Below are 14,312 nucleotides of genomic sequence, written 5' to 3'. Positions count from 1 at the left end.
TTATTCTCTCTGTACTTGGCACTGGTGAGGCCTCACCTTGAATACTCTTTCCAGTGCTTGGCCCTTCCCTTCAAGAAAGACTTGGAGGTGCTGGAACATGTCAAGCACTGGAGCTAAGGGAAGGTCTAGAGATTAAGTCCTACAAGTAGCAGATGAGGGAGCTGGGGTTGTTAAATCTGGAAAAAAAGGAGGCTCAGGGGTAACCTTATCACTCTCTACAACTGCCTGAAAGGAGGGGGTAGCCAGGTGGGGGTCAGCCTCTTTTCCCAGACAACCAGTGACAGGACAAGAGGAAACAACCTCAAACTGCACCAGGGGGGGTTCAGGTTCAACATTAGGAAGAATTTATTCACTGAAAGTAGATAACATTGGAATGGGCTGCTCATGGAAGTGAGCAGTGTTCAAGAAACAACTCAACATGGCACTCAGTGCTATGGTCTTGTTGACATGGTGGTCTGTCAAAATTTGGACTCGATCTTGAAGGTCTTTTCCAGCCTTACTGATTCTATGGTTCTAAGATAGCAATGCCTGTCCAGATGTCCACTTAACTGGAAATTCAAAGGACCCAGGAGGCACTGAATGGTTGAGGAGAGGATGTGGAATTCCAGCGTGAACATCATTAAATTATGTTACTTTGCTCTCAAAGTACAGGGAGAAAGTTTATTTGGAAAGAGTATCCAAGTACACTTTACAAGTCTATCTAACTTAATCTTTACAGACAACATAGAGAAAATGAATATTTATTTACAATTTTAATTAGGACACTTAAAAACTAATTTGCTATAACTTGAAGACTTAGTTCTTCTTCCCTTCTCATTTATACAATAATTTTTCCTTATGCTGTTTCTTCTACTTCTTCACAGTATTGGCTGCAGGATTAGCAATAATTTAGCACAGGTCTACTGAGATGGGGGTCAGAGGAGGGAAGGTAATCTTCTTATGGAAGATTCCACGAAGTTACTGCGGTTTGGTTAATTGTGGTTTGCTTTTTTCTTGAATCTTACACAAGGAGAGTACTGAAAAATATTACCAGGCAAATATGTCTTTTATGCCATAAATTTAATGACAATTAAAAGGAAAACATATACCTAAGTTTTCATTACTAGAGAAAAATATAAAAAGAAGCATTGCAAAATGAGAGAACTATTATCCATCCATGTGTAAAGGACACATACCTTGAGAAGATTAAAAATAAGAACATTAACATCATGACTAATAACAGGAAGCTATTTTTAATCTATTAGATTAAAATAAGAACAAGTTTAATATTCATAAGCTAGAAGAAGCAATCTTTCATGCATAAGTTCTAAATAGAAAAAAGCAATTTCAGTATCTTTCAGTCTTTTATCAGTAACTGATTTTGTCATACTTTGTGAAAGATAGCTCACTGAAGACAGCTTTAAATCATTTTTAAAGTAGTGGCACACCAACAGGGCATTTAACCCATTAAGAGGTGACAGGCAGGATATATTCAAGTGAAATATGTATTTTTAACTCCTGTTTCTGAATTTTTATCGGTAGAGTCAATAGATTTTTGACACATAGTCTTGTTAGCACTTTCTCTGAAAATTTCTTATTATTTATAAAAAGGAAAACACTTCTGTCCCCCTCCCCTCCAAAAAACCCCATCAACAGCCCTTCAAATCCAAACAAAAACACCCCAACATAAAAGCCCTTGAACAATCTGGAAGCTGAATTACCTGTGCTAAGGAACGTAAACATATCTTAGATGATTATCTCTTAACTCTCAGGTACAGACCTGTCAGAATCTCTTCCTTCCTCAATATAACAAGGAAATAGCTCACCACACTGTCTTTGTTGACATTACTGTCTTCTGCATAATGTGATACTCACTGACTATAAAATGAAATGCTCCTAACATTAGCAAAAGTAGGATTTCACCCATTTCTTCCAAATTTAATTATTATTGTGATACCATCAAGTACTGGAAGTGCTTATTTTTATTTTTTCTCAAATTCCAGTATTACACAAAATGGACTGATAGTATGTGGAGGTGGGAATTCAACACCCTCTGACTAGATTCTTTTAGAGGTTCCACATTAGGAGGATTTAAAGTTTAATACCAAATTTACTTGATATAATTGTTGCTTCATGGCATTTTAATTTCGTAGAGTATTACAGCAGCACACTGAAATCATACCAGAAGCACGATGTAGCTATTGCAATATGCAGTTGAATCACCATGCAAACACGGTTGCCATTACCACTCCCTGTATTCGCATCATCATGGTGCTGGGTGTGTCAAGTCACCAGAAAGGAGTACAAGTGATGAACCAGGTCAAGCCCATTACTCTCTTCCAAGTTCATTTTAGTCGCCAGCCAGTTTTCAAACTCAACCTTAGGTTGAGCCACACATACACTTTCTGCCCCCATGCTGCTCTGGCTAGCTGAGAACAGGCGTCTCCACTAATTACCTCAGCAAATGCTGTTTATACAACCTGAGGGCTCACTGGTACAGTTGTGAATCTAAGCCAAAGTTTACTTTTCAGTCCCCCTAAAAAATGCAGCTTTCTTTACAATAATTGGTCATTCTTGACATTCTTCCCCGAGCTCATTATTTTTGCCCTTCTCTTCTAAGTCTTCCTCAGTTGTAGGGAGACTGGTCACAGTGAAGTGGTATCAGTGTGGTGCAAGTGCAAAGGTTCTCAACTGCTGGGCTCCATCTCACATCTCTCTAATTAGTGTATGTACGTACCAAATGACTTTTTCCTCTCTCTCACCTCATATGCTCTCTCTTGTTGCTTTCTGAACTTGACTGAAATTAGGATTTTTAGATACTAAGTTGTTACTAAATTTTTTCTCATTTAACAACAGTATACACAAAAAAAAGTCATATGGATCATTACAGCCAAATAATGCTTAAATATGTCTTTTTAAAAATTCTTGTGTTCTGCATCTTAGTTGCTAACCTCAAAACAAAGTTTTCAGTAGCATTCTTTAGGAACTGCTTAAGATGAAGACCAAAATGCAAAGGACAAAATGATGAGAGGTGAACAGGACTTGGTCTGTGTTATAGTGTTTCTTTTGAAGACATGATCATAGTTATAACATGAGCTCTCCTATCTAAAATTGATTAGTAAGTTAACAGATCATTTTATTCCACTACTGAACCATAGTATAAATGCTTAGAAAAGATTTACTAGAAAATCTGTGACTAAGTATACACTTAAGTGGTTATGTTCACATTTGGACACATACTCAGATCTCATCTACAATGGTTTTCTCAAGTCCTCCTTCCCTCTGCCATAGCTATTTTTCAGATACATCAAAAGGAGCACTTACCTCTGCATATTTCATCCTGCGCAAGTTCTACAATCAGTTTAGGATTTCCTGGAATCCAAGAAGTGTGTTCCAGATTTAAAATGAGAATATTCTTGATTTAAAGTGAGATGTTCCAAGCTAGGGATTTCAAGTGACAAAAGATACTGTTTTTTGAGTTTTGCTTAGGCCATACTTTAGCCCAACCATAACACTTGCAGGTTTCACATTAAACTCAATCAGAAACTTAAACAACTAAAACAAATTAAGTCTCCATCCCCAAGTTGTAATGATAGAATCACAAGGCAACAGAGGTCTGAAGGGCGCTTGGCAGCTCTCTAGTCCAACACTGCTAGTCACAGCCAGTTCCACTAAAGGTCAGATGGGCATTATCCAGACAGGTTTTAATAAACTCCTAGGATGGAAACTGCATAGTCTCTCTAAGCAACCTCCTCCCATGCTTGACTGTCATCACAGCTTTTCCTTATATCCAGCCTGAAACTCTTGATTTAATTTATGCTGCTGTCTTGTCCTCCTGCTATGCACAGCTGTGAAGAATCTAACTCTATCTCTTTTATAACCTCTCATGGGTACTGGCAGGCTGCTATTAGGCCTCCCTGAAGATGTTGTCTCTCTGGGTTGAAAAAGCCCCCTTACATCAGCTTTCCTCATAGACCTGCTAGCAAAAAATGGAAACAGGTTCCAGCTCTTCCTCTCATTCAGACTAAAGCTTTCAGTCAGGCCATTTGTATTTGAGAAAGCTGAATTTCAACCATAAGAGCTATGAAAGCAACCACGGTGATCCAGTATTTGTTTAACTTCACTGAAAAAACAACTGTGCCATTGTTTACACACACAGTCTGGACAATATTTTCAAAAAAGAAGTAGAATTATTGAAGACAAATAATAATAATCACGTCACTCAACCTGCTGGTCATATCTGTCCTGATGCAGACCAGGATGCAGTTGGATTTCTGGGTTGCAAGTGCACACTGCTGAGTCATATTGAACTTTTCATCCAAAAACACTCTCAAGTCTTTCCTCAACCCATTACCCACTCAGCCTGTACTTGTGCTTCAGATATGCTAATAATGAGCTTGTGGTATAAGATGAGCTTTCCTTTGTAGCAGCCAAAGGAAATTTCTCCAGTTACTTAAGCTTTTCTAAAAATTTTTCTTTCCACATGACATATTATTTTGCATATATATAAATACATCTATTTTCATACATCTATTTAAAATAATAGGTGCTTTCGAATAGTCAGTTTACTTGCCAGCTCAGTGGCTGATTGGATGATTCACCACAGTCAGGACTGTTTAAAATTTATGGGGTTTATTCTCCTTTTGTCAAGCATTTTCTACATACAGAACATTCACGTGGTATAAATTACAGAACAAAAACTGCATGAGACAGACTACTGCAACTGAGTAACAGACAGTTTACATGATTATCGTTTGTTCACAATGGAAAGGAGTTCTTAAAAAGGAAAATAGATTCAGTAGCTAGAAATGTAAGCAAATTTTTATCTCAGTTAAAGCTACTTACCAAGAGGTTCACTCAAGCTAATGAGAGATCTACTGTACCACACAGGGCAGAATGCTCAATGCACACAAGATTACAATGCTAGAAAATTCCAGATTTCAAAGCAATTTTACACAATCTAAATTGCAGTAAAACTTTGTTTAAAAAAAGATATTTTTTTCTGATTGCCTTCAGTAAATGGAGGTCAGTTTAAGAGCGTATAAGCATTCTTTAGCAAAAACATAATAAAAATAAAAATACTCTCAAACTTCTAAGTCATTGCTCTGAGTTGGATAGATGTTCACTGCTGGCTTTCTATTGACTTGCTATTCTACTTCTGGGAATCTTATTTTTCCCATTTACATGTTTAAGCAGTGTTATATTAGAATACTAAGTAAACAAACTATAAAAAATACAAAGTTTTTGTTGTTTGTTTTCTGTTTTTGTCTTTTTTTTTGCACTAATCCAGTTGGATGCAAGAACTAGAAAATCTGTTGAGCTAACCAAATGGTTTAACAAATAGGAATCAATGGTACAATGAATAAGCAAAAATGTTATCTACTGGTTGTAGACTTCAGTTCTTTGCATTCTTATTTTCTTAAAATGCGTTTTCTTTATGTTTAATTAACAGTTTCCTCAATGATATAAGTGAAGCTTTGTGATGCCAGGTTTTTAGAATGTGGTATATTCTGAAAGGATATGCAATATTTATCTTCAGTAGACTTGAAACTCCTTGCTGATGACACTCTGTGATAGCTGAAAAACCTAGCATCTATTTTTTTTCTAAAAAAGGGTAAAGCTTCTGCAAGCAGCTTTCTCAACTAAGACAGCATAAAAATAAACTCCAAAATGCAGTGATCAGAAAACACTGCAAATATAATTTTTCTTTTTTTTCTTTCCTGTCCATGTATGTTGCACAGCTTGTCATCTGGAATTTGATAGAAGAACTTTCTTTCCAATGACAAGCAATCCTGTAGCCACAGTGGGAATAAATGTTATAATTTCTATGTTTGTCTTTCTTGTGAGACTTTCGCTCCAAGGCACAAAAACATTTAACAGTGGACTGGACAGGACATAACATTTCAGCTTAAGGAGTCAAAGGTTATTGTACAACAGCTCTTGTTTTGTGTCTGAAGCAAAAAAAACCAAAATTTGAATAATAGTTAAGTCTTCCATTTACAAATGCAAAGTATCATGTTAAATTTCCTGAAGCTTTTTTGATTTTTTTTATTCTTTTTTTACATTAATTTATTATACTTATCATCAATTTCAATATTTAGTTATTTCAAACAACAAAATCTCAGCTGATAATTAATAAGGAGTACCATTATCAAATAGCCATCATTTTAGTCACTTTATGTGGAAGCTGATTCAAATTGTGTACATGTCAAAGAAATAACAGGAATTAGAAGGGCCTAACAATTTAAAATTAAAATTGTGCAAATTTGAAGAATGGTGTAATTTAAGTGCAATGTACTGTAAAACTATTAATTCAGTAAATATCTAAAACAGATTCTTATGCTTCTCCAACCCAAACTACTGTGTTGCCTTTCTCAACTTCGGTGATTTCACAATTTAACTTATTGAGCCGTCCATCCAGGATAAACAGAGATTCCTTGGAAGGGGTCATGAGATACTGACCAAAAAGGCCACTGTCTTTTATAAGACGGTTCTTACTGTTCCAAGGCCATTCACCTGCCTTCACGGGTTCCTTCAGACTCTTCACCATCTTCACCTTGCCAGAAGAGAGCTCCATGAAGAGAACATCAGTTTGTGTGCTGGAGCTGCAGTAGACATTGTACTGATGAGCTTCAGTGAAGGATGGCTGAAAAGCTACATCAGATATGTGCAAATTAGTGTGAATGTCAAATGCATCCTGTATTTCTCCTCTCACTGTTATGGACTGGATCCTTAGGAGGCCTTTTGCATCATCAATGCTGAGAAGGTAGTGTCCATCTGGAGAGACATGTGGCGTGCCAGTCACGTCGCCGTTGTACCCAACCACGGAATCAGTAACGCTATCCACTATGAGCTGCGGCAGGACAGCCCCAGTGGTGTCAGGCTTACAGCAGATAAAAAGATATCCTCCAAGGTGTGTATAAGCCAGTGACTCAGGAATGCAATTATAATCCTTTAAACTAACTGTCTTGATGTATGACATAGTTTCTAGATCAATTTTCTGGAGCATGGGATCGTCCTTATGAAGAATATATCCAAACCTGAAAGGAAAAGCAGAAAACCAAAGTCAGAGCTACTGTGTGCATTATATATGAATGGGGACACTATGAGCAAAGGAGATAATATGTGCAGCAGTGTGTTGCTATATATCTCAGCTTCAGATGTTTCAGATATTAAGCAGTTTATAATATTTTATTTTTAGTGTTGTAATTTAGAATGTATTAAAAATGTATAAAAGCCATTTATTTGATTAATGGGAAAGTTCTTTTTTCCTACTGACACGAGGGAAAAAGTAAACCATTACTTTCTATATCTCTTCACTTATAACTTTTACAAAAGCCAGGAAGGAGAAAACGATTAAATATCAATAGATATCACATCCTACATATTTGAATTCAGTTCATAGAGCTCTTCAACTTACTTGGGAACATCAGCTGAACTCAGCCCTCATTGTTATTCACATCATTATCTGAATCTTCCTTATTTTAATTCAATAGAAATGAAGATCATAAAAGGATTTAGGTTTATGCCTCCTAATGACCCAAACACCATATTTCTTACAATTTAAATGAGCCTTTATGCTCTTCCATACATCAAGAAACTTTCACTGAACATGAATAATATGGTTAAATTTTAAAATCCTAGAGCTGATTGATTGTAAACTTTTAATATAAACTATATCACTATTCTTTAATGGCAATGTATATGTTCTGACTGCACAATCAATTGACTATATGTATGCAAAAAAGATACTTCTAAATATTATGGAGTCATGTGAAAGTATATTGGCTTTACTTATGTAAGTAGCTTTCACAGCAGCTTTCCCAAACAGCTGTTTTCTTTTGGCATAGTTCTTGGCACTTTCCTCTGAATCTTTGATCCTAAAAATGAGACTGGATGATGATAAATATAATCTAAAAATACCTTTCACATCCTTTTGATATAAAGCCATATGACAGCCAGAATCTTCCAACAACTGAGTTGACAATAACACAAAATTTTCACACTATACATGTAACCCCAGTGTACTTACTAATCAGTGAACCACCAAAGTAACAGGCATAAAATCCTTCAGGACATTGTTCAGCCAGTTCCTCAGTATAAGATAGTGTAAATTACATTTGCACTTTCTACTGAATTGATGTAAGAACACTTTTAGTTTTAGCCCCACCTTCCAAAATCCTTGCATACTGTTTCAGTATCATAAAAGCACAGAACTAAAAAACTATTTCAATTGTTAGAGACCTTAGGATTTCATTTGGTCCAAATGCTGCCCAAAGAAGGCTCGGTGTGAATCACACCGTTTACTATTACAATTTGATCTGATTATGAGATCAATTTTTTTTTATTATTCAGCCTCTGATAAATACATTAATTCAATCATCTTGGTTAGGAAAGTGTGATTGAGCTTTTTTGGAAGTTATGGCTGGATAACTTACTTAAGTTAATGTTATTTTTCTATTCATGAGGTCTGCTGTTCTGTCATAGAAAAAGATTAGGATCATCAGGCAGAATTTGATTTTTAGATTTTTTTGCCACATAACATCTGCTTCTTAATCTTTTTGAGTAGCCATAAACTCATTGATTCCTGGTTTCATTATTAATAGTAAGTATTTTTCAGCTATAAGAAACAGATCTATGCTATATTATGTACAAAATCGTCCTGTAATAGAAAAGGTTAAATAGGTAACAACAGTGACATTTCACATCTCCATGTTTAATAACTAGTGTTAGACACATGAGCAGTGGTTACAACAGGACAATAGAATTGGCTTATTGATTGCGTTTTTACATAATAATGGAAAGCAACAATCAGTCAACTATCCAGGAACAGGAGTGTTCACAACAAGAAAAAGGGAAAATACCTAATTTTAAGGTCAATGTAATGACAGGTACTGAATAACTTAATTTTAAGCTATTATAGTATTGTTTAATCTATTTTAATAAAAGTACACAGTGCCGAGAGTTTTTGCTTTAACTACTTTTGATGTCAATTTCAGTTGCAAACACACAGCAAATTTTTTATGTTTGAGACTGGCAAGCTGAGCTTGGGTTTGAAAACATTACTTTTCTCTTTCAGTATACCAATATATAGTCATAGGAAAAATCAGGAAATCTTTTTTAAAAGTGAAAGAAAAGATTCTCACTGAGTTGTTGGTAGCTTATATAGCTATTAAGTCACAGACTTATATCCAAGTCAAATTTTCCAATACACATAAACATAGATAAAATCCTTACTGTGATTTTGAAAATACAGCACTCATCATCTACATGATTAAATCTATAAATGGTTTTTAATATTTGCCCTGTTGTTTTCAGAAATGGTGATAAAATAGTAATAAATTCTCTTTTGTAAAAAAAAAATCAGTCATTTAACATTTTAATATATTTGATACCTTTTATTCTATATATGGGTCTATCATATTTCATGGTACCTTTATTGAATTCAGGAAAAAGACTTAAAATTTGACTGTATGTTTTAAGTTGCACTTTAGTTTCTATCCTGCACAAAAAAACCCCACAAGTAATCTTTTAAAAAAAAGGTAATCCTTTTTTAAAAACCCTAATGAATTCTTAACCATTTTTCACCACAAAGCAAATTTAAAAATCTAAATACTTATATTTTAAACTGGTCAAAACCTAAACAAATATAAAACTCTAAATAGATCTATTTTAAACTGGTCAAAAACTAAACCTTTTTTTTTTTTCATTAATCATATATCAAGCAAGAAGAAGAAATTTTTGTGCTGTTTGGCAATTCATTTTTTTCTAAAGATTATTCCAGGTCATAAAAATGACCTTCTTCTAAAGTGAAATACAAATGCAAAACAAGACTAGCATCAATTATCTAAATCAGCAAATCTTACTTGCTGGTTTAAACTGTGATTAAAATGAAGTATTTAAATCAATATGATTCAAAGAAATCTGCCTTGCTTATGATTATTTGATTAAGCAGTGTTAATGATCAATTTATGCAATATTTTTGCATCCAAATGTTATTGATTTCAAGAGGAATAAGTTACTAATCTTTTCTTCTCAGATATTATTCCCAGAATGTGTGTTTTTGAACCACAGGTACACTTAACCCATGTTTACTTTGGTTACATAAACTCTTTGATTACCAAATCTCAATGTGTTGTCTAAGGTTAAAAAAACCACATCTTTTCTACCTTCCCTAGGGGTAACATCAACTGCATATGTGGAAAGACTCATGTTTCATATTTGACATCTAGCTTTCCCCGCAGAGAACACTGCCATTGGGTTGTACTCCAGCTTCTCATTACCTCGTGGTACCTTCGCTCACACAAATCCCCTAAACTTAATAGGTTTGCATAAGCATTCCCCAATGCGTGTCATCAGCATAAATTTAGCTGCTGTGGAATAATTAAGATCTTTTAAATGTTTTTTTGTTCACTGACCTGGTTAGTGTGAATGAAATATCTTAGGAGCCACAGAAGAATGTTGACGTAAACTCTCCCACTAGCACATACAGATTTAATAAATAATAAATATTAAATAGTTTGTCCACAGCAAGGGACTCCAGATCTCCAGAGTTAGTCAGCAAACACATTTTGCTGATAACAAAACAGCTGATAACATAAGGGTACTAGTTTCTTTTATAGCTTTATCTGTCTCTTTGTAATATTTAGTTCACAGTTCAAAAAGCCACAAGTAAAAAGTCTACAGTATCTTGGACAGACTGTTCCTGTGATGTAAACAGTGGCTTCAGCCTTGGTAACTGAGTTTAACTGAAAACTATAGAAACTGGCTTCAACATTTTATCCACTTTATCTGATGTTGTATTTTTATTGCACTTGAGAGATTTATTGTCCCTTGCTTTGGAGCTATTAAGGAACTTGATTTTATATGCTACAGCAGCTAACCATATGTATTCTGATAATCAGTTATACCTGAATGCCTGTTTACAATGTACTTTACTTAAAAAGTGCGCAAAGAGCAGTTTAATGCTTTTTTTTTCAGTGATTATTTATTTTCAACTCACAATTATTTACAGCTATCCGTACTATTCACTGCATTCGATTTACTTCTAAATTGGAAAACTGGTTTGGGATATATGCTCTCTTTCCTTCCTTAAAGAACTGACTTCTCCAGCCCTGATAAAATATAACTCCATTTTCTTGTAACATTAACATGCAAAATACTTCTTGCTTTATAATGTTTTCTAGTTCAAACTTTAAAAAGTTTGGATGCAGATGTAAAGTTAGCCCAGTGTAATGTCTCTGGAGCTGAACATGCTGAGAGATCAGTTATGTGAGCTGTACAGATATTACAGAAGGTAAAGAAAGCTTAATGACTGGCCTAAGGCTATATAATAATCCATTGGCATAGTCCAGGTGAAAATACAGGTTATCTAAGGCCCAGAATGGTTTTTAACCTATCGTGGTACAGGTTACTATTGCAACTGAGGCACTATAAAGAGACAGGTGTGAGAAAGTACATATAAAACTATATAATTTTGAAGAAGAGTGTACAAAATCACTCCATCAAAATAATGTTCTTGATTGCTAAAAATACAGAACTTTGGACCTGTCTGGGAGAGAAGTTGGTAAAATTTCATGAAGGATCTACCCTTCCCAAAACCAGGAGTATAGCTGCCAAAAGCAATTTATCAGACCTAATAGGATTTTATCAGTACTACTGTTTAAACAATTCTTTCTTGGATGCCATACTGCCTGCAACATTTCAGTGCTCCAATTAAAATCCAGTAAAGCTGGACGGGGATGTAAATACCCTAACAGCCCAACAACATAGATAAAAAGAAGTGTGGGGGGGAAATAATTTAAAGCAGTCAGTCTTTTTGGGTGTAAAAGGATTTGGCAAGCTGTGTGTCTCATATGTTTGTCTGCCTGTCTCAGTGAGAGCTCTATGGCTGGAGTTTTGGGAAGCTGAACAAATCAAGAGAGGTCTGTTCCTGTGCCTGTGAGGTTTGTGAGGCTGGGTCTTAGTCTCTGAAAATTGCTAGGCAGGGGTGTAAAGATGGAAAAAGTAATGAAGTTCTAGAGGGAAGGTACAGAAGGGAAAAGGGGAAGTGAAGAAAACTGATAAGAAAAGCTAAGAATTTCATGTCTAGTATAGTTTAAAATATACAAACCCAACAGAAAAAAACAAACCAATGAGAAAAAATATACTTTTGTTACATAAGATGAGAAAGTACTTTCCAAGCCACTGGCAACTGAGGAAGGTGAAAAACAGGTTTTTTATAGGGACATATATCTGTCTGGTTAGATAATTTGTTCCTAATAATTTTGAAAGAATTGACTAGCTCTTAGCATTTTAATGAATCTCAGAATAATCTCAGGAAAATTTGGAAAGTCTGAAAAAAAAGATTGTTGAAATATTTGTAAGACAAAGTCAGGTATCCCAGCTAAGCTGAACAGCTTTATGCATATTCTTGGGAAATAATAAAATAGATTATATGAGAATGAATTACAGAAAATCGTGAACATAATGCAGTCAACATGGGTTTATGAAAAATTTAGCTTTGTCAGACAAACCTAATTTATTTTTTTATTAGAAAATTTTCTGAAGGTAGTTGAATATCAGGAGGGCATAGCTTTCCTGGAATAAAAACTCATACCTGAAAGAAAAATAATTTATCTGTAATAAAAGGAAGTTGTCAATACAGAACCATCATTTTATAGGAAACTTATTGGTACAAAAGCTGATACTTCACAAAATTTTCACAGATGATTTGGTTGTAAATGTCTATGAATGTCCATGACAATAAAGTTGTAGATAATGACAGCAAAATTATAGTCAGTTGCTGATTCAAGCAAAATGTGTTCAAAGGTGGCCAAATGTAAAGTTGAGCAGCTTCACGTGTGACTGAGGAATGTATGACATGAACATAAAACAATATCCTAAAAAGTAGAGGCTATAAAAGGATTTAATGATCATAGCACACATGCAAGTCAATACAAAATCTGAGTCTAATGAGTAAAAATAAAACCAAGACCCAAAAGCCTCTGTAAAGTCCTTAGGGGTATATCAAAAGAGAGGTGAGTAAGAATAATACAACACACTCACTTCAACACACCTGTATTCTACACTGGGAAGACTAAACTAAGAATGCTTTATGTTTGTTTTTTTTTCCTCATTTCTGCCCTTCTAAAAAGGAATTTAAAAAATTAGGGGCAAGGAAAAACCTGAAAATTATTTAGGAATTGAGACAATGGTTTTATGCAAGAGCCTGAGTCCAATATAAAATGGTTGCATAATGAAACCAGACAAGTGTAAATTAGGAATAAGTAATTTTTCCTATCAATAGGGAGAATATACCATTGGAACCAACTGCCATAGACATGATGAATTTTCTGTGATGGGACTCTCCAGGTAAAGATTATACTACTATCTACTTGGATAAGTAGATGTAGCTTCAAAAATGTCAGATTCATTATCTGAATCACTGAATGACTATTTGAAATTATTAAAACCCAAAGTACATGCAGAAGTCAGAGAAAACGTTCTCATGGCTTCTTCTAGCTGATGGATATATGAAACACCATTTATTTAGCTTTGTTCTTATAATCAAAATTGCATAGGTACAGTAGATTTTAATCTTATACTACTCATTCATTTGATGGTGAGATATTAACCATCATAAAATCATAGAATCATCAAGGTTGGAAAAGACCTTTAAGATCATACAGTCCAACCACTCCCCCAGCACTACCACTGTAACCCCTAAACCACTAAATCACATCACTATATCATCCAGACACGCCTTGAACACCTCCAGGGGTGTTTACCCCACCACCTCCCAGGGCAGCCTATTCCAATGCCTGAAAAGAAGCAACCAAGGGTTTCAAATCTCATGAAATGACTGTGATTTGACACGATCCCTTAGCTCACAGACACACACACATGTAGCATGCAGAGGAATCTGCTCTTCTGCAGACCTGTGGTTGTGATGCCACTTTTCCATCCACTGTATAGAAAGCAGCATTTTTTTAGAACTTGTTTCTGATCTTAAGTAATTGTGAATTTCACACACAAGTTACTAATAATTTTACAATTACTGATCTTTCATAGACACATATATTTTGAAAATGAGCATCGTCCTTGACAACACATTGATCTCCAAATACAGAAGGCTTATGAATTGCTTGTAATATTTCATATTCAACTATGTAATATTTCTATACAACTATAAAAGCTATATAATGGGGTGAAAGTTGCTCTAAGGCTGAATGATCATTATTTTGAGGTTTATTGATCTAACTGTACAAGATCATGGTGGATAGGCTGGGGGAATGGTGTTAGACCATGGAGACCTGCTTCAGAAGAGTTACCTGTTTACACACAGGTAACTC

The 14,312-nt window shown here is 34.9% G+C and overlaps 1 protein-coding gene across 5 annotated transcripts in view; it reads right to left on the bottom strand.

The window, feature by feature from the left end:
* Nucleotides 1-4,594: 4,594 nt before the first annotated feature.
* Nucleotides 4,595-14,312, bottom strand: part of FSTL5 (follistatin like 5) — a 383,037-nt gene continuing 373,319 nt past the window's right edge. For all 5 annotated transcript variants that reach the window (XM_068187171.1, XM_068187170.1, XM_068187173.1 and 2 more), the window contains one exon: nucleotides 4,595-7,019. In XM_068187171.1, coding sequence (XP_068043272.1) covers nucleotides 6,317-7,019 — 703 coding nt within the window. In that variant the 3' untranslated portion in view covers nucleotides 4,595-6,316. The remainder of the gene's footprint in view (nucleotides 7,020-14,312) is intronic.

Source organism: Anomalospiza imberbis, chromosome 4, assembly GCF_031753505.1.
Source record: "Anomalospiza imberbis isolate Cuckoo-Finch-1a 21T00152 chromosome 4, ASM3175350v1, whole genome shotgun sequence".
NCBI classification, from domain to species: domain Eukaryota; kingdom Metazoa; phylum Chordata; class Aves; order Passeriformes; family Viduidae; genus Anomalospiza; species Anomalospiza imberbis.
Note: the sequence above shows the minus strand (reverse complement) of the source record. Positions and strands in the feature narration are given on the sequence as shown.